Here is a 21,063-nt window from a genome sequence, read left to right as displayed (position 1 = left end):
TTGCTACAAACACTTCCCATTCCTCCTGGTTGGCAAGCTACAGGGGAATAAAGGCCCACTGTAAAGATATTTATGATGGCATGTGACACATCATTTCCCACTTGAAAGCATAAAGGGTACATTTTTTAAGAAGGGCTGAGGTGCAACCTCCCTTTTGACAGCTGTAGTTAAGTAGCTAGAGATGCAAGTACCCAGGTTTGCACCTGGGATTCAAACACATGCGCAAAAATACAAATACAAGTGTATCTGCAAAGAAGAGATTGACTTTTTGTAATCTTTGGGCTTTAACCTTTTCTGACATTTAACCAATCAGGATAGATGTCATTAGAATAGTTAGTGCCATTTTTTAAATGACTCAGTCAATGGAGACACAAGGTGGGCGAGGTAATATCTTGTATTGGGCCAACTTCTGTTGGTGAAAGAGACAAGCTTTTGAGCTACACAGCGCTCTTCTTCAGGTCATTTGTAACTCAAAAACTTGCCTCTTTCTCCAACACAAGATTTTACCTCATCCACTTTGTCTCTAATATCCTGGGGCCAACATGGCTTCGACAACACTACAAACAACATCAGTCAAAGGAGACAGCATCTCTAATAGTTAAAGTAGGAGATTTGGAGTCAGGATATCACAATTGTGTTCCTGGCTTTGACAATGACTTAGGCAATCATTTAAACCTCTCTGCGCCTCAGTGTACATACCTGCTAGATGGGTACAATACTCATCTACCTCATAGGGTCATTATGAGCCTTAACGTATATAAAGATCTTCACATGAAAGGCATTGATATGTGCACAGAGTATCAGTGCTAGTTACTGTCCTGTGTTTTAAACTGAGCTAGTAAAATAATTGCTGTACCCATTCTGCCTTTGCTCTAATGCAGCTGGCATCAGCCCTAGCCAATGCACTGTGACACCTTTCCTCAGATCACTGCCTCCTACCCATGGCACATGCAGGAATGATACAGCAGCACCATCCAAAGCTTGAGCCAAAGCCACTGCCGTCAAAGGGAAACTTTCCATTTACTTAATTAGGCTTTGGATCAGGCCCCTGATTAGCATCTCATTACTGGATATAATTTTTCAAAGATACCATGAGTACTTCCATCCAGGGAGGATAGATGAACCATGGTAGAACTCACACACTGGTCATAAAGGCACTATGCTACTTACCTGTTTGCAGCGTGCCTCATCTTTGAAAGTACAACAGAGGCTATTTCCTGGTATATCAACCGCATAATTAATTTGATCCTATTCTTATGCCGAGTTGGATTATTCAGTCATTCTATGTGCTCTGCTGTCGTGCAGAGTGCCACTTGATTCTGAACAGAATTATAAATTAACCCCCCTATCCTGCAAACACACCCCAGTAACTTCCCACATGTTAGCATAAGCAAACGCCCCACAAATTGATGGGCAAATGGAGTTAACAGCACATCTAGGAAAGAAGTGGTCTCGCAGCAGTGTTTTGCTGGTGCCCTCTGCTGGCTAATTCTGGGTCTGGCATTGTCAGTAGCCAGAAAGCTTGCTGGTTGATTTCTGCTTCCATCTAGAGGTGATGTATCACCAACTGTTATAGGAGCAGACGTCTCAACTCTTCCTGGAACCGTCCTGATTCCAGCCCCACACAGTGGTGTGATGCCTGCTCTGCCTCTACCCCTGTTGATCGGGGCATTTGAGATTCTGTTTTAATAACGCAGTCACAGGGTTGGTTGGTTACATTTGCATTTACATACATTCCTCTGCAGGGGGTGGGCTTTGTATTAATTTCCTTCAACTCCCCTTCACATAGGGACCCTACTCAATGGGAAATGGCTTTCTCACAACCACCAGATGCCTCACAAAATATCCCATCTCCCCTTTGAGAGAGAAGGTTCTAATGTTCCGGCAGCCTCTGCTTTCTCCTGAGCTCCACCCACCTCCACTTTGGCCACATCAGGTATTCTGTGACATTCTTGGAGAAAATGCAGTTGTATCTTAGGACTTGGCTATAGACAATGGATCGTGTGATGTGTCCTGGATGGAAGCTGGAGGCATGTAGATAAGAATAGTGGTCAGTAGGTTTCAGGAATGGGGTGGTGTTTATGTGACCATCACTTATTTGCACTGTAGTGTCCAGGAAGTAGATCTCTTGTGTTGGCTGGTCCAAGCTGAGGTTGATGGTGGGGTGGCCAGCTGGAATTCTTCAAGGGCCTCCTTTCTGTGGGTCCATATGATGAAAATGTCATCAATGTAGTGCAAGTAGAGGAGGGGCACTAGGGGACGAGAGCTGAGGAAGCATTGTTCTAAGTCAGCCATAAAAATGTTGGCATGCTATGGGGCCATGCGGGTACCCATAGCAGTGCCACTGACTTGAAGGTATAAGTTGTCCCCAAATCTGAAATGGTTGTGGGTGAGGAGAAAGTTACAAAGCTCAGCCACCAGGTGTGCTGTGGCCTCATCAGGGATACTATTCCTGATGGCTTGTAGTCCATCCTTGTGTGGAATATTGGTGTAAAGAGCTTCTACATCCATGGTGGCCAGGATGGTGTTTTCAGGAAGATCACCAAGGCATTGTAGTTTCCTTAGGAAGTCAACGAAGATAGCTAGGAGTGCTGGTAGCGTAGGGTCTGAGGAGAGAGTCCAAATAGCCAGATAGCCAGATTTGCTCCAATCCCTCAGTCAGAGACAAACACCTACAAGATCTTTATCAAGCATTCTTAAAACTACAATACCCACCTGGGGAAGTGAGGAAACCGATTGACAGAGCGAGACGGGTACCCAGAAATCACCTACTACAGGACAGGCCCAAAAGGAAAATAACAGAAGACCACTGGTCATCATGTGCAGCCCCCAGCTAAAACCTCTCCAGCACATCATCAACAATCTACAACCTATCCTGGAAAATGATCCCTCACTCTCACAGACCTGGGGAGGCAGGCCAGTCCTTGTTTACAGACAGCCCCCCAACCTGAAGCAAATACTCACCAGTAACTACACACCACACCACAGAAACACTAACCCAGGAACCAATCCCTGCAACAAACTCCATTGCCTACTCTGTCCCCATATCTACTTGAGTGACACCATCATAGGACCCAACCACACCATCAAGGGCTCATTCACCTGCACATCTACTAATGTGATATATGCCATCATGTGCCAGCAATGCCCCTCTGCCATGTACATTGGCCAAACCAGACAGTCTCTACGTAAAAGAATAAATGTATACAAATCAGACATCAGGAATGGTAACATACAAAAGCCAGTGGGAGAACACTTCAATCTCCCTGGACATTCAATAACAGATTTAAAAGTAGCCATCCTTCAACAACAAAAACTTCAAAAACAGACTTCAAAGAGGAACTGCAGAGCTACAATTCATTTGCAAACTTTACACCATTAATTTGGGCTTGAATAGGGACTGGGAGTGGCTGGATCACTACAAAAGCAATTTTCCCTCTCTTGGTATTGACACCTCCACATCAGTTATTGGGAGCGAACCACATCCAGCCTGGCTGAATTGGCCTTCTTATCACTGGTTCTCCACTTGTAAGGTAACTCCCGCTTCTTCATGTGCCAGTATATCTATGCCTGTATCTGTAATTTTCACTCCATGCATCTGAAGAAGTGTTTTTTTACCCACGAAAGCTTATGCCCAAATAAATCTGTTAGTCTTTAAGGTGCCACCCGACTCCTTGTTGTTTTTGTGGGTACAGACTAACACGGCTACCCCTCTGATATTAGCCTCCTCTTTGTGACTCGGCCCTCTGGCTGGGTCACCATACACGTTCCCACCTTCCAGAGTATCAAAGTCCCTCTTGGCAAATTGGCTCAGGCTCTCTTCCTCCTCACTGCCCCACTGGTGCCACTTTGTCAGTGGCTGGTAGGGGGACCCAGGTCCGCCCTCTACTCCACGTCCTGGCTCAGGGGCCTTCTCATCAGCAGCCAAGGTTTGACCTACCCCATACCTCACTGCTCTTTCCCCTGAGCCTTGCCTCCCTCTCTGGCTCTCCCCCTGCTCTGGGCTTGCCACGCCACAGCCCTCTTCCCAGGGAGTAACTAAGCTACTTGTCTCTAGCCCCAGATACACCTTCCTTCTCCCAGGGAGTGACTGGAGACTCCTTCCCTCCGGTTCCCCCTTCTGTTGTATGCACCTTGGCTTTATGGAAGTCCCACCTATTCCTGCCCTGCGTCTGTTCCCAGTCAATCCCCTGCTCTCTGGCTCCTCCTACAGGTGTAGTCTGTGGAGTTAATTGGCCTTCCTGGCCATCTGAACACCTTCCAGTCCTGTGTGGGGTAAACACCCCATCACAGGCCCATTCAAAGAAAATGCATTTTAAGGTAGTCAAATGCAAAGTTACAATACACATCTAGGAACGAGGAATGTAGGCCGCACTTACCGAATGGGGGGGCTGTATCCTAGAAAGCAGTGACTCTGAGAAGGATTTAGGGGACAAAACAACTGAACATGAGCTCCCAGTGTGATAACATGGCGAAAAGGGCTAATGTGATCCTTGGATCTTTAAGTATGAGTAAGCGTAAGGAGGCAATTTTACCTCTGTATATGGCATTGGTGAGTCTGGTACTGGAATATTGTGTACAGTTCTGGTGTCCACATTTTAACCAGGATGTTGAAAAATTGGAGAGGATGTAGAAGAGAGCCACAGAAATGATGCAAGGTCTGGAAATCTCAAACTGTTTAGCTTACCAAAAAGAGTGAGAAGTGACTTGATTACAGTGTACAAGTACTTAGTGATGACAACATACTTTAACAAGGAGAAAATACTTTAATTTAGGGGAGAAAGGCAAAACAAGAACCAATGGTGGGAAATTGGTTAGAAATTAGAAATTAGGCACAGATTTTTAACAATGACGGTGATTAATCACTAGAAAAAACTACCAAGGGGATTCCTCATCTATTGGTGTCTTCAGATCAAGACTGGATGCCTTTCTGAAAGATAGGAGTTAGCCAAACACAAGTTATTGGGCAAGTTATCTTAATGCAATGGTAAATGGGTGAAATATGGCTTGTGATGCAGATCTAATGGTCCCTTCTGGCCTTAAACTCCATGAATCATCCATTGGTAGGGGGCCCATCACAAAGCATCTATAAGTACCAAACAATGAAACCAAACCACAAAACTTCAATTGAAAAGTCAGCCAAATCAGATTCACTGATGTTTGGGTAAGGCACTAAATATAGTTCAGAGGAAAACCCTGGGATTCTCATGGGAACTATCTACCAATAGAAGAGGACAATTTCCAACTCATACAGACAGGGTGGGGGAGTCAGGTAGACGGTACAAAAAGCCACACAAACAAGGGAGTGGACCCCAGCGGGTCACAGTTACAAATAGGGCTCACACGGTGCCCGAAAGGCAGTGAGAGACATGCTGTGTACCAGCAGGTCCCTGAGACCAGGCATCATCAACTCCTTCCCTGCTGTCTTAAGGAGCTAAACTAAAGGCAGCTCAGTTCTTAATTATTATTAGAAAGATTATAGAAACATATCTGCCAGAGCCTGTGTCTCAGAATGCCCCCAAGGGGGTGCTTTGAAAATACTTGCTGATGCCATTTCATTTGATTTTAAAACTGAACTAAGTCACATACCAAATCATGGCCATTACCTTGTTCATTTAAATGTTAATACCAGAAATCACTGATTCAATTACTGTACTTCCTTTGAATGCAGCACCTTCTAAAATCCTGGATGTGTGGAGGGTTATGGGTCCAGTATACATGAACGGTAGCCGAGAAGTCACAGTCTTGATAAAGGTAATGCCATTTTCTTTTTCAAGCCACATGGGATTCTAAGCACCAGAAGGGTAGCCATGTTAGTCTGGATCTGTAAAAGCGGCAGAGAGTCCTGTGGCACCTTATAGACTAACAGACGTATTGGAGCATAAGCTTCCGTGGGTGAATACCCACTTCTGGGTATTCACCCATGAAAGCTCATGCTCCAATACGTCTATGGGATTCTAAAACACCATTTATTATTACTGTATTACTGTAGCATCTAGGAGCCCCAGTCGTGGGCCAGGACCCTGTTTCCCTAGGTGCTGTACGGACGCAGAACAAAAAAAACCAGCCCCTGTCCTGAAGACCTTACAATCTAAGTAGACAAAAGAGACACAGGGTGGGATAGGGGCAGAATACGTCAGCAGCAGGAACAGTGTGATGGCAGCAAACAGCATGTTAGTGCCACTACTTTTCTGGGGAAGCAGGGTTAGGATATCAGCTAAGTAGAAGGGAGAGGGGACACTGTTGGACAGGGAGAGGGAGAAGAAGGTAAGAGGAGTGAAGCTGGGATGAAGAGAGACCATTGGTACGTCTACACTGCCAGCTAGCTCGGGCTGCGGGGCTGTTTCATTGCAGTGTAGACCCACAGGGTCCTAGAGCCCAGGCCGCACCCTGAGCCCAGAAGCCGACACTGCAATGAAACATCCCTGCAGCCCAAGCCCAAGCCAGCCGGCATGGGCCAGCTGAGCTGTGGATGTCTAATTGCAGTGTAGACATACCCTATGAAGGAGGGAGAGAGGGATGGCTGGAGTAAGCAGCCAGTCACGAAAGAGCAGAGAAGTCCTGTCAAAACTGTAGAAAGTTTTCCAAAAAGGACAAAGGTCCCTGCTTTGGCTGTTTCTGCCCCTCTGGCTGGCTGGTCTTTGCATCTTTCTCCCAAGCCCACCTGGTGGAGGGAGGAGATATACCCCTGGATCCTGATACCACATAAGGGGGATGGGGGGGGTGAGGGTGTCTCCCCTGCAGAGTTGTGGGCTCAGGGAGAAGGGGAAGGAAGAGATTTTAGTTTTGTGGCTCTACTGCCGAGCAAAATTAGGGCTCATCGGTGAGTGTTCCACATCCTGGTTATATGGGAGTTCAAAGATACAAGGAAAAGTGATGGTTTCCTTGTATAAGCAGTAACCAGCCAGTTTGTTCAAGGGAAGAAAGAGAACAAAGACAATGACATGCCTGTAGAAACTTAAGGCAAAATTTGTTTGTGTCTATTCCTTTAGAGGAAATTGTTCCGGAGTATTCTGCATGCTATGTTGATGAATCTCACTCCAGACCTTTGAGATCCTTTGTCAATTAACAATACTTTTGGCACATAGTTACAATTTCATGCGGAGCACTATGCGTGGGGATGGTGAACTGAGGAATGTAATCCCCAGTGGCAGCAAATAACACACTGTTCTATAAGGGCATTTATTTTCCATTGTTTTCAGCCTCTTGCTCCAAAAGATGCCAGAGGAAGAATTCTGGGTTACACTGTGTTCCATGAAAGCCAGGGAGAATTGATTAACTTATGTAACACATCAGACACCAAATGCAAAGTTCTGGTTTCCCCAGCAATGCGTACCATCCATGTGATTGCATATAATTCAAAGGGAAGTTCCATGCCAGCCAGTATAACAGTGACCCAAGAGCACAGTAATTTTAACGGTAAGATCATGCACACTTCATCATTGGCTTTAACTGAAATCTGATTTTGTCAGAACGGGGGGGGGGGGGCGGGGGGGAGAAGGAATCTTCTGTTTATTGCTTTAAATTGGAGAAAACCCTCTGGAAATTCTGCTACCACCCACTCCTTTTTGTAAATGAACTTAGTGCTCTCCAGAAGACGCCAGACTGTGTGACCTGGAGACAATAAGCAGCCATATATTTCAAATGTTCCCCTCTGACAATGTTCAACAAGAGGTTTAAAAATAAGTTTTGGGCTGTCTGTATTGGCTGGCTCCAGCTGACACAACTGTGCTGCTTAATTAGGTCTTGAAAGCAGTCTTAGAACATGGGCATTTTCCTTAAATACACAGGACCTTAGTGAAAATAACCCCTTTCATTTCCCATAAAGGCAAGTTTCACCTTTACATCTCATCATTTAAAACAAACAAAACAACAGGGAATTAGAAGTAGTTTCAGGGTCTACATCTGCCTCAGATTCCCCAGGCCAATGACTGTGGTTTTCCACAACCACATTTTCCTGTTTTCTAAAATGTTTCTTGCACTCAGCAACGAGGGAAAGTCCCACAGACACTGCAAGTGAAAGGGGTTATGTAGTGAAAATAACTAAATAAAAAGTGCATTAGGTAAATAAAGTGGAAAATTCAGATTGTTCTTGAGTCTCTCTGTTAGAAGAATCAGAGGTATTTCTTGTAAAAAGCAATAGATACAGATTTTCAGAGAGAGAAGGTGCGATAAACTCGACAATGGGCCTTTAATATATAAAATGCTCCATGTATGTGTAAAATCTCTCTCTCATTTCAAGATCAGTTCTTAAACTATTTCAGAGCATAGGCAGTTTCCCTGTGCAGAATGAGCCATTTAATGGGCCTTCCTATGACTGGAAGGATCCGGCCCACCTTAGTCATATCACTCCTCCTACCTCGTTTGCAGATTTCCTATCCCCCATCAACATGCAGATTAGCCATGATGACAAAAGAGGAATCTCTGTCAAATGGGAACTGCCTAAATACATTGGAAGATCAGTTCTGTGGTTCATAGTTGAATGGATTTCTGCAGCTCAGCATAATCAGCAACAGGATTTTTTATGGAAGAAAGTCCCCAGCCAGGATACATTTACATATATAGCGGGTAAGATGTGGTAACAATCTTTTTGCTATCTACTTTCTCTGTAGTGCTATAGATGTACACAAGGCCGTGTAGCTCAAAATACAACAAAAGAAAACAAAGGAAGTGTAAATTTAAATTGAGCCCCAGCTCTCTGGTACTTTTAACAGTACAAATATGATAAAGGAGAGCAGGTATATGTTTGTAGCAGATAGGCAGGAGGAAGAGTTACGTGGTCTGAAAGAGGTTGGGGAAATTAATTGGGAGGCTGTTCTAAATATAGGATGCTCTGTGAAAGGATGGACCAAGTCACAAAGAGGGAGAAGACAAAGAAGCAGTAAGACATGAAACTTGGCTAGATTGTGGGAAGGAATGAAGTCATATGTGGGCAACGAAGAGTGGTATATATGGCAATGTGTCTATAAAAAGTGAAAGGACAGGAGAGGAGGCGGTAATATGTGAGGCAACAACTGTCTTCTGCGGTTATTGTTACTGAACAATTGTAGGGGACAAAACCTGCAGGCATTTCTCAGGCAAAATTCCCACTGAGGTCGAGCATCCGGCAAAATAAGGATTGTGTCCCATTTTGGTATGTGTCCCATTTTGCTGAATGCAGTGTTGTTGTAGCCATCTTGATCCCAGGATATGAGAGAGAGAGAGAGACAAGGTAGGTGAAGTAATGTCTTTTATTGGACCAACTTCTATTGGTGAAAGAGACGAGCTTCAGAAGAAGAGCCCTATGTAGCTCAAAAGCGTGTCTCTTTTACCATCATCAACTTCTGTTGGTCCAATAAAAAAGATATTACCTCACCCACCTTGTCTCTCCATTGTGTTGAATGCAGATCCTGCCAGCAAAGTGTTCCTGGTCCCCACATTTCCATGTGATCATTGACATATGTACTCCCCTAAAATCAGTCAGCATAGTCTTGGTGAATTGCATATAATGGGATCTGTATCCTGAGCAGTATAGCAATATAGCCTAGTATGAGACTCCAGTTAACTGTATTAGTTGGAAAAAAGATTCTGTACTGATATATTATGAGGAAAATGTGAGAAACCAAATTCAAGTGAAAACTGGTAGCTGCTTTCATCATAATAAATACAGCTGTATAAATTAAAAAAATGAACGCATCCTTTGTAGTCATCTTCTCATTGGATGCCATATTACATTACATGTAAATGAATATGAAACTAAAATCCCTTCCATAAACTGTTAACGAATAGGGTCTTTACAGTGGGGAAAACAGAGCCTCTGTAATTGACACACAATTAATTAATTCTTCCATCTGTTAAACCGATGTCACCACAGAGATTATAAAATTTGCTATGACACATATGCACAAATTAATTAATGCACACATTAATTTTGCTAAATCTGCAGCAATGCAGATTCAGGAAGGTTGGATGTATAGTTTTTATTACTGGTGAAAAATTTGATACCTAAATTCTCTCACAACACAATCGTCTCCAATTTTATGTATCAGAACAGATCTGTCATACATAAGCTAGCTATCTATATTCAGTCTGTATTAAACTGTAATTTCCTTCCGAAGTTAATAATAATATGCTTCTCTTTCTAGGCATTTTTTAAAACCACCAGTCACTGTGGTGTCAAATATCCATAAGACTTTTCATCTTCAAAGCACTTTACAGATATTAACTAATTAATCTTCACTGCAATGTTAATGAGTGCTCTTCCCTTAGAGATGGGGAAGCAGAGAGAGGTTTCCAAGAAAATTTGAATTTTTTGTCAAAAATTAATATATAAATACATTAATTTTAAAAGCCCCGAAAATGGAAATATTTCAGCCAAACTCACAAAATATTTAGGTTTGGCCATGCTGCTACAGGCAATGCCTCCTGGGAAGTGTTGTTCACTTGCCTCACATCTCCATTGTCCTCTATGGGCTAGGCTTCCCAGCCAGACAACATCTTCCCATGATGCAAGGTGCCAAAGACACCCATGATGCACTGCTTCACCTCTCCAAAAGGAGAGCCCAGAGTGTATCATTCAGTAGTTGATTTTTCACTGCAAAAAAAATGAAGTTTTCCACCCCCCAAAAAAAAATCTGACCAGTTCTAGTTAAGTGACTTGACCCAAACTGGATAGTCAGTCTGAGTAATGGGAATAGAATTCAAGCATTCCTAGCTCCTTCCTGCTCCCATATATTCAGACCAGGCCTCTTTTCACCTTTTCTTTAAATATCCCATTAGAATTTTCTGCAGTTTTAACTTTAACTTGCACAGAAATTTTAAATAAAACATTCATTTCAGGCGACATCACAGCAGGAATTCACATGAACATTTCAGTATATGCAGTATATCATGATGGAATAAGCAAGCCATGTCCTGGCCAACTCTATCTGGTAGATTTAGGTAAGTGTGCTCTTGTGGTAAAGTCACTGCATGCTGGGATGGAAGTAACATTTCAGTGTTTGGTTTTTATGGAAAACAGTCTTCCCCCAGATCTTTCCATGATTTGGCAATTTTGTAGAGTTACTTGATTTTATAAACTATGGCTAAACCTATCAATTTTCTCCCACCTTCCTTGAACTATAGAGAAAAGCAGAACTTTAGAAGGAGTTTGAAAGACGGCGATTTTCTTTGGATACCAGAACACCACTAGCAGGGACCTTGTCAATACAGTTGTACTTTGCCTTTGTGTGGGTACAATGTAGTTTGCAGCTCATGGGACACAGTATAATTAAAGCTGATGCTCAAGGGAATCAATTTTCACTTTTCAAGATGGTGCAAATACTGATGTGTTTGTGAATTTTCATTAGAATCTGCAGATTTGTTCATGGGGAGAATTTTCATTTTTTGTAATGGAAGAGGACAAAATTTGCTTCTTTTGGGGGCACATTTGACAATTAAAGCCCATGCATTGTGGGGAAACAGCATCATTATTATGGGGAGAAAATGACAAAGCTGTGACGCTTCCTAACCTCCCTTTAAGAAGCAGCTGTGTAGGTCCCAGGCCAGGCCCTACGTGGTCTAAATATAGAAAAATAAGAGAAAGCTTTGCATGACTTCCAGTATTCTGAATGCCCCTGCCTCCCTTGTAGGATAATTGAGTGGCCTCTAGCATTATTTTGACCTCTGTTCTGCTTGGGAACCAGATGCACAACATTAATTAAGATGTTCTGTGCAACTGATCCTTGGCCAGAGCACCAGCTGAAGTGACACACTGGGACAAGCCAACAGCCAGTCAGGGATCTTCAGAACAATATGGGAGAACACAAGTATTTCCCTCTCCTACAGCTACTCCACATACTTTCACACCCAAATCAAACGGAAAGGGTCCTGTTTTCTCCTGGCCTGGACTCATGAAATCTGTAATGTACACAAAGCCCAAACCTGATCTTTTGTTCTGGATCAATAGAGACACACTTTTGGAGGCCATCAGAATTCTACTGGCTGTTTTCTTCGGGAAAGAAAAGCTACTGTACCCATAAGCGGAGACAAGGATAACATGTGTGTTTTTTTCCACAAAGCCACAAAATAATTTTTCATGCTGCTCTGAATATATTTCCAGAGGAGCTACCTGAAGCTCTACTTACATTGCCCCTAAGACAAACTGGCTATGTTTCTGGCCAGGATTTTTCTCGGGGGCAGTCCTGCCAATGTTTTCCATCAAGGAGGCATGACCTCAAGTAAATACTCAAAGTTATTTGATCACGGTCTTCAGTGTTGTCCTTCCTCAAAGACAAATTGATTGTCTCCAATGTGGTGATCTAGTTACTAGATCAGCAGACCGTGTTCCCATAGGAACTAACCAGGCTGCAGATATTCCATCTACTCGTGGAGGGGTGGGAAAATCAGTATAAGCAAGACACTAAATCTTGAACTCTCAACAAGACATAGCTTAGGGTGATGTTTGCTGCACTGCTGAAGACACTACAGGATCTAAGTATAGAATGTTATCGATACTATTGAACATATCGGTAATATATTCATAGGATTTAAGGCCAAAAAGGACCATTAAAGTATCTAGTATGACCTCCTGCATTACACAGGCCATAGAATATCACCTGATAATTCCTGCATCAAGCCTATATCTTCTGGTTGAGCTAGAACATATCAATATTTATATTGTGATTTTAAGCTACAAATGTGAAATCAAATATGTGCTATAAATGACTGGGGTCAATGATATACGTTATATAGATATATAATTTATCCCAGTCATCCACAACCCAGTTTTCCAAGAGATTTTTTGTAATTACTCTAAAGCACTTAGTTAAATGGGTTTGTCTCTGTTAACAGTTGATTTAGGAAGCTCGTAAATCCTTAAAATGTAAAAGCTATTTCAAGTCCATTGGGAAAATAGGTAATATAGATGTGAATCACACTGGGGCAAAAACAAGTGAATAGTGTTTCTTCTTCTTTTGTGAATTAGTCACCTTCCCACCTTTGATTATAAACCATGTCAGCCTGAATGACAGGCTCAGAGCAAAGACTGCACTGAAACTAGTACCAAGACGAGTGTAGGAAATAGCTTGACAGTTGACACAGCAGTGATATTGTGACACATACAGTTCATCTCATATAACAGTTGTGGAGAAGGTCCAGAGAAGAAGAAGAAATCAGTCTCTGAGTTTGGCAGTCTTCCTTTCGTGTCGAAGTCTTGGTTAACCAAGACATTTTAAAAAGGAAATGTTAACTACTGGCATGAGAGCCAGCTGAATAGCGGAAAAGGTGATGTGTGAGTTTTTTTATGAAGAGAGGAGGAGTGCTGTGCAGGTGGGTGCACACCAGAGGTGCCCCTTTGTGATCAGGCTCAGGCATAGCAGGATCACTTCTTTTGCACTTGGGGATGGTAAGGAAACCCAAGCCTGCCCTCTCCTCTGGGTTCAGATCCAGGACCCAAAGTTAGGCAGCTAAGCTCTGTGCCTGAAAGTGCCATATTGCTGACTCCTGGATTGCTTCCTTACCAGTTCCCTGTTTCCCAACAGGTAAAGGAATAGACATCAAATAACTGAAATCAAAGATAAAGTCTCAGACCTCCTGACTGTGGCAAGGCTCTCCACTGTGGGTTTAGCCAAGTCTCTACAACCAGAGCCTCAGGATCTCTTGCAGTGCTCCTTCATTCCAGACCTCATTATTTGCTATTTTTATAATTCATTCATTATTCCCGAGTTTAAGAGTATTTAATCATCCAATCAGGGAACAAAAACAATGCCATATGCCTTTGGTGACCAACCACACACACTATGAATCACAAGTAGTTAAAGACATAGTTGAAAGAAATACTTTGTGGAAATCAGTTTGCATAAACTCTTTTATGAATGCTTGCAAAAACCAAATATATTCTTAGAAATCAGGACTGGGTCATGAACAGAAGAAAGGGCCAAAGTGACCAGATAAACTATTTGCAATAACAGATTCAACTAGTTCTAAGTAACATCCATGGTGCAGGTAAATTGTTATAATTTGCATTTTCCACCTGAGCCACATGATGGCAGCATTCCATGTAGAATATAGTAATTCTGTCTCAACCCACTAATATTGGCTAAATATATTTGAATGTATAAATCAATACATTTCTCGTTCCACACCCACAGCTTCCCCCCTCCCCATAGTTCTTCAGTGTTAACAAATGATATATTGTGAAAATCGTCATACAATAGCAAGTCCTGACAAAATTGAACTTCATATAATGGGTTTTCACATAGGCCAACAAATTACATCAGGTGAAGGTCATGTCCTTAACCCAAATAGAGCACAGATCTAAAGATAACCACAATTCTTTTAAGTGGTGCTCAGTGACAGGGGAAAAATGATTTCGTGCTACATACGACCATTATTATTACTAACTGTGTTGTTCTAGGCACGACTACAATAGAGGAACCAAAGAACAGAGTAAATTATACGGTGCATGGACTGTAATTGTCCACAGTGATGACTCATTTGTATTCAATCAGTATTATAATGGTATTTCATATCCTGAGAATCAAACATATGTTCAGAATTCAATATATCTTGTAATGATGTTTATCATTAGCAGGATTAGCAGTTCTCGAAATCCAGTACATGTTCATGTATAAACCTACAATATATTTTTCCTTTATAAAAAAAATACTGCATTACTCTACAGCAATGGCTCAAATCTCGATGTCATTCAACTCTACTTCTTACAACGTTTTATTATAAGACTTAGTGTAATGATATTGTCCTGTTGTAAGATATTATAAGATGGAGAGTTTTGAACCTTTACGGTATTTTGTTAAAAAGGGATAAATTGTATATGTAAACTCTTCTTTGTTAGCTTTAAAAAGTCCTTCAAAATAACGTATCAGTGTTGGACTTGCTGGCCTGAACTGCCAGGTCTAGGGGCACAGAGTTTGACTGTAACTTTAAAAACAAAGTGAGAAGCATAGAATGGAACTTCAAAAATTAAAGGAAGAGGTTTTCTGTGGAATCAAAGACACCTTCTATTGGCTGAGGGAAATGGAGATGCCAAGGGAATTGCAACAATAAAACAAGAAACCATGCTCATGACTTTGTTCAGTAAAAATGTGCTTCCTTCCATGGAAGCGACGCACAATCACTGGCCTTCGCTCTGCATCCAGCCAGTCAAAATGAATGATATCAAAAAGAATTCAAAAGAAATTCAGGCAAGGCTGCAGTGTTGTTCTTCTCAGACATTTAGACTGCAGGGAAAAATGATTGAGTGGGTGTTCTCCATCTCCTGGGAGTCCAGATTATGAAGGCCTAAAATAGATAGATAGACATAGATATGGGACTCCATGGCTATAAATACGTTTGTTTGTTTTTTTAAAATAAAGGCAAGTTGTGTAGTACAATTTGTCATACTGGTCTGTGGTCTTGGCCATCAAAATCCACACTAAGCTAATGAAATCTCACTGATGGGATCCCTGTCACAGCACAGTGGCATAGGGATTTCTCTCTTTTACCATTTAAAAATTATACAAAGAGGCTCATTAGACAAGGATGTTTGGCAACTGATTTACTGGCAGTCAGCATTTGTAAGAGAAATCTCAGGCAGGCATCCAGTTCAGAGTGGGGGAGCTGAAAAGGGTAAGTATGGGCATTCTGCACTTGTGTCTAAATTCCAGGCAGGTCTACAAAAATCCATACTGAATTGCTTGGGCACCAAGGCAAATAGGTGCTAACAGCTGCCTTGGGGCTTGAGTGAAACAGCTCTATTCTTTTCCTTCAGTAAGGACATGGGTAAAATGTTCAAAAAGCACCTAAGCAGTCTTGGGTGCCTAAATGCCATTTTGAACAGATTTAGGCACTTTAGATCCAATTTTTAAAGGAAGCATATTCTGTAAGGTTGTCACCACAACACTGTTTTCTCTCCCTCATTGAATTATTTCAGTGAAAAGGCTTCCAAACACAAGCATTTATACTGAACCTGTAATCGTCACCACAGCTACAGGGGAGATTTCCTATGGTAAGAAGATAGTATTTCAGACTGGGTAAGCAAGAGTTTCTACTTGACCAGAAGTGGGTGGTTTTAGCTGTGCTATGTGCTACCGATAGTATCTCAGAGACTGTGAGAGGGGATGGCAGTTTCGTGACGTGATAGCAGAGAAGTGAAAAGTTAGTAACACTTGGTTTGTTACTGGAGACATGGCCCAGCCAAAAACACACCCTTTCACCAGTACAAGAATGCTACAGCCCTATAAAGCAAACAACACATGTTGGTTAGTCTAGGGCATAATACTACGAGGTTGTATATACTATGCTATTGCAACAATTATGCTTTAGGTCTTTTTGTTTTGTTAAGACACTTAAAATTAAATGTATGTGACAACAGCTAAGATCTGAGAAACTGAGACAAAGAATAAGATAGCATTTCCTGATCATACACATTGGCATGTTGGCTGAGCTATTTTGACTCCATAATTTGAGCCAAAGACTTGTTTATTTCTCATGTAACACTAACCTCAGTTACTTTTCTGGTTTGTTGTAACCAATAAAGGTACTTCTGTGTTGCTGGTTCAGAGTCAGGCAGCCAAAACCAAATAAAAGATCAATTTAAAAGGAGTGTACACATTTGTTCTTATATGTAAGTAATGGTTAAACACAATGGCCATATTTCTCAGAAGTGCTTGCCTGGAAACTCCCTTCCACAGCTAGATTCTCACAGCCAGATCACAGCAGCAAATGTACAGAAGTCTGCAGTGTAAAGTGTGCTGCTCCTCTAGCCTCTGGTCCTGCACTCACTGAAGACACTGGGGGCTTGGGGTGCACAGGGATTGTACAATTAGGACAACAGTGCACATTCATCTCCCTTGCTTTGTCATTTTTAAACAAATGGGCTGAATCAAGCACTCAATATTCTATTTTGTGTGTCTCACCCCAGATTTTCAACTGGTGTAAATCAACATCGCTCCATTGACTTTAGTGGAGCTATGCTGATGTATGTCAGCTGAGCAATGGGCCCAACAACATTTCTTAAGAAGGAAAGATTTCTTCAGCCTTTCTAAGCTTCATTTTTGGAAAAAGGTTTGTCCTCTCACCAGGGTTTACAAGCTAATGCCCCAATCCTGCAAACCCTAATGCACATTAATAACTTTATGTGTGTTAATAATCCCATTGAACTCAATGGGACAACTCACACACGTGTCGTACATGTTTTCAGGTTTGGGGCCTAGAAAAAAAAATCTTCCCTAAGATATAAGCTATTTGATTAATTCTCTTTTTTTCCCTCCTTTTTCAGATAATGATGGAGAAGTTTTTTGGGGAATAGGCACTGGTGCGATCATACTATCAATTGTTTTCTTAACTTTGATATTTAAAAAATCACTTAGAAAAAGGTACTGCTTTCTTTTCAGTTTTTCCCCCCTTAGTCTCCAGAATATACCTCTCTCTCAGAAAACCTAGAATTATAGAAATTGATCCAGTTTTGTACAGCCCCCTGTTATCCAGGGCAACTTTCCCCATTCATAATTATACGTTGCCAAAAGATGTCCTAGATTTTTTTTTTCCCCACACACAATAAGGTAGATAATCACAACACAAAATAATCTGACCATTTCTCTGTAAAGCCCATATTTAGAGAACAAGGGGTATTTCATAAAATAGGCATACAAAAAAAAAGAATAAGAAAAAACCTTAATCCAAACCCTAATTAAGTTTGGTCTCATGTTGGCTTATATTTGATCTTTTAAAACTTTATTGCTGAGGCATAAATGGAAATTACTGCTTAAATAGAGCTTGCCTATCAAAATCCCACATTAGGATATTTAGAAACAGGAATAGATCATGGGAGAGGGGCAGCAGAAAGAAAAATCAGTCAGAACAGTTAAAATATTTTACAAAGACTTCCTGACATCCATTTCACCAGTGCTACAGTATCAAATGTATTGTATCCCCTGCTCCTTCCCTCCGAACCAGGGACTTCACAGAACAATGGGCATGTTATTTGTGAATGACATCAACATTTGAATCTTGTGCTTCACTAAGATATTGATATCTAGGAATCCATCCGCTGCTGCATCAAACACACCTGTACAGGAAACTTGAGTGAAATGCTGTGGTTCTTGGGCAAGCAGACTCCTGTGGCATAACACCAAAATGGCCGATTGAAGGTTTTCCTAATGTGGATTAACCTGCATATGGAGTTAAGCTGCATGATCCAAAGGATGGCACAACACAAAGTAGGCTTAGGAGAAATATGTAGACAGATGGTGTTTAGGGGTTCTCTGAACCAAACACAGAATCAGGTTTCATCTATTCTGCTGTTGATGCACCTGTTAAATAAAAGCATTTAATTGAAACCAGAGACTTCCTACTCCCTCAGGAACACTGTACCACACAGTGAGATCCATGGAAGTTTGGCTCAATTAAAGTTTCTTTTAAGTAATTTTCATTTGTGCAGGTTATAGAGCAGCTTTGATTGTAAGAGAGTCAAGGTTCAATACCACTGTTTTTCTGACCATGTGCCTGAGCCAATCTCAACAGATCAGGAAACATATGCATCCTCTTCCTCTTGTTTTTTCCAGTCTGACAGCTGGCAACACTGTAAATTTAAACCCATACATTTTGCACGAGGGCTTAAATGGCTTCCGTGATTTCTGATTCGTGGAAGCACCGCAGGCCTTGGAGGCTACACAGCTGCAAAGGCTGAATCTGAGAGGATACTGCCTCCTCAGTAGCAGCCACCTAGCATAAGACCAGAGTAAGCATTATGCAATTTCCAGAGCCTGTCCCCTTCCCAGGGGTGAAGCCAGACTCAACCTACCCCATCCCTCAGGCTCAGTCAGTCTGTTAGCATCAAACTGATTCACAAGGATAGGAAATGTGTGGGATTCAAGCTATATTCTCTTGGCCGAGTCCCACATGTAATCTGCAAATGGAGCTCTCCATGGTTTCCTTAGGAATTCTACATATGGAGGGCTTTCAGGATCAGGCCCTGACTCACTTGTCTGCATCTACCAAGCTACTTTCATGTTCCCAAAGAGCCCTGTTCAGGATTTACCTTTCTCTGACTTCTATGGAACACAGTCTGAGAAAGTGGTACTCAACTGGGCACTTAAATTGAAATTTGCCAGGAGGTTTCAACATTATTTTTATGGTGAAAATGGGATTCAGTTTTCAAAAAAATTCTGAGAATTCACAGCACACCATTATTTATATCACATTACTGTAAGTAAATGAGCCTTTAATACTCCTAGGGTAAATGTCACCGTTGGGCAGAGGGCAAATGCAAGGCCTATATGCCGCTGAAGTGAGACATAAGTTGTGCATAGGTCTCATATTGCCACTCTGTCCAGAGGCAATTTTACCCTGCTAAGTGACTAATACAATACATTAACTTTTTACTTATTTTATTTTATGTAAGAGTTAACACAGCACTTGCATCATTGACACCAAAATGGCTGACTGAAGATTTTCCTAACGTGGAAAACAGCAGTGTGGTAAAGTCACTCCAGGTAACTAGTCAAAACAAGATCCCAGTTGTTTTCATTTTTCTATACAGCTCAAATTTAACTCCATATGCAAAAAGTTATGACAAATAAATGCAGACCAAAGTGAGAGAAATCTTCTCTCTCTGATAGATATGCTCTGGTTCAAACAGGAATTAATTCAGGGAAGTCCTATGGCCTGCACTAATAGGAGGTCAGATTAGTTTATAACAATGATCCCTTCTGGCTTTGGAATCTATGAATCTATCTGGAACAGGTTATGTTGTGGTTATGAGTCATGGCTCACCGTGATTCCACAGCAAGCATAGTGACATTCTGGAGTGGCTCTGGAAATCAGATTGCAAGCTCTTTGGGGGAGGAACTGTCATCTCTGTGTGTGTGTGTACAGTGCCTAGCACCATGGGGTCCAACCTGGTTGAGATCTGGAGACTCTACTGCAACCTAAATATTAAATAATAGTGCTACAATCAGGACTGGCCCTGAAGCGTGTTGAAAAATATTCAGGCACACTCACCTGTTCCCTTTCCTCCTCCCCTCTAGTTCCCTTTGCAGAAGGTGGTTAAATGATGGTAACACATGCTAAGAAAGAGACCGAAAGGGAGAACAGTAAGGATAGGTGAAATGAGTAGGATTTTGAATCTGCGCTCCTGTCTCTCTCTCAGGAAACAGCAGTGACATTTCTACCATTTACAAAATATTATCTATTTGTTAATTTTTTTTTTCAGGAAAAAAGTGATTTAATGAGTAGCAATTCCACCCAGTTGTTCTTGGATAATAATGATCCAGTCATTACGGAAGTACTAGAGACATCACTGCAAGAGGAGTGCAAGACCACAGACACCAAAAAGGGAAACAGAAAAGTGGCCACTGAGCATATGGACATCTCTCAAAACTCACTGCTTGTCAGCACTCCAGATACTGAGCAGAACAATGGCTATAAGCCCCAGGTTTCCAACAGAAGCCCACTGGGAAACGTATTTAGTAATACTTATGAAACACAGTCCCAAGCACTGGATCCAAACACATATCTCTCAAGCCAAGATACACATGTTTTCTTAAAAGATTATACAAGTCCTGTTACTTCCTTGTGGCATGCTGAAGGAACTGGGAGCAATATGTTTTTACTTGAGAAGATTAACCTTATTTTAAACAGCAACAGAAGCGGACAGAGCAACACTTTCAATACAACAGATGAAGAACCTAATACGCTTTTGGAAAACCAGTGGAAGAGTCCACTATCCACTGAAAATGTTCAAGAGCAGACGTTAGTTCCAGATGAGTTGGTCTCTTGCTTAGGAGCGGTGACTGAAGAATCCATAGGTATAAAGTCCTATTTTCCACAAACTGTTGGTAAACTATTTCAATAGAAATAATTGCAATAAAGAAATAATACTATTTTATGGCCATAATACATCTATCTCTCTGAATTTTCAAGCATCAGAACTGAAAACCTAATTCAAAATCTGAAGTTCATTGTCTTAAATTGAATCAAAAGACTTTTGGATGAGATAAAACACTTTGGGTCCATAAATCACTAATCATTTGTAGTCATTAAATTTCCTTGGCTTTTCGGAAGAATAAGTGTATAAATCATGTGCCTGAGATGAATTCAAATGTA

At 41.6% G+C, this 21,063-nt stretch overlaps 1 protein-coding gene across 1 annotated transcript in view; it reads left to right on the top strand.

Moving 5' to 3' along the window:
* The window catches only part of IL23R (interleukin 23 receptor), a gene marked incomplete at its 3' end in the record, with an annotated part of 38,259 nt that extends 17,447 nt beyond the window's left edge, over positions 1-20,812 (top strand). Inside the window, exons 8-15 of the mRNA XM_084636632.1 lie at positions 5,672-5,754; positions 7,203-7,419; positions 8,371-8,568; positions 10,819-10,920; positions 15,890-15,964; positions 17,237-17,333; positions 19,361-19,451; positions 20,171-20,812. Coding sequence (XP_084492758.1) covers positions 5,672-5,754; positions 7,203-7,419; positions 8,371-8,568; positions 10,819-10,920; positions 15,890-15,964; positions 17,237-17,333; positions 19,361-19,451; positions 20,171-20,812 — 1,505 coding nt within the window. The remainder of the gene's footprint in view (positions 1-5,671; positions 5,755-7,202; positions 7,420-8,370; positions 8,569-10,818; positions 10,921-15,889; positions 15,965-17,236; positions 17,334-19,360; positions 19,452-20,170) is intronic.
* Between the last annotated feature and the right edge of the window lie 251 nt (positions 20,813-21,063).

This window comes from Lepidochelys olivacea, assembly GCF_965140295.1.
Source record: "Lepidochelys olivacea isolate rLepOli2 genome assembly, chromosome: 8".
In the NCBI taxonomy this organism is placed as follows: Eukaryota; Metazoa; Chordata; order Testudines; family Cheloniidae; genus Lepidochelys; species Lepidochelys olivacea.
This window is presented reverse-complemented; position numbering and strand designations above follow the sequence as displayed.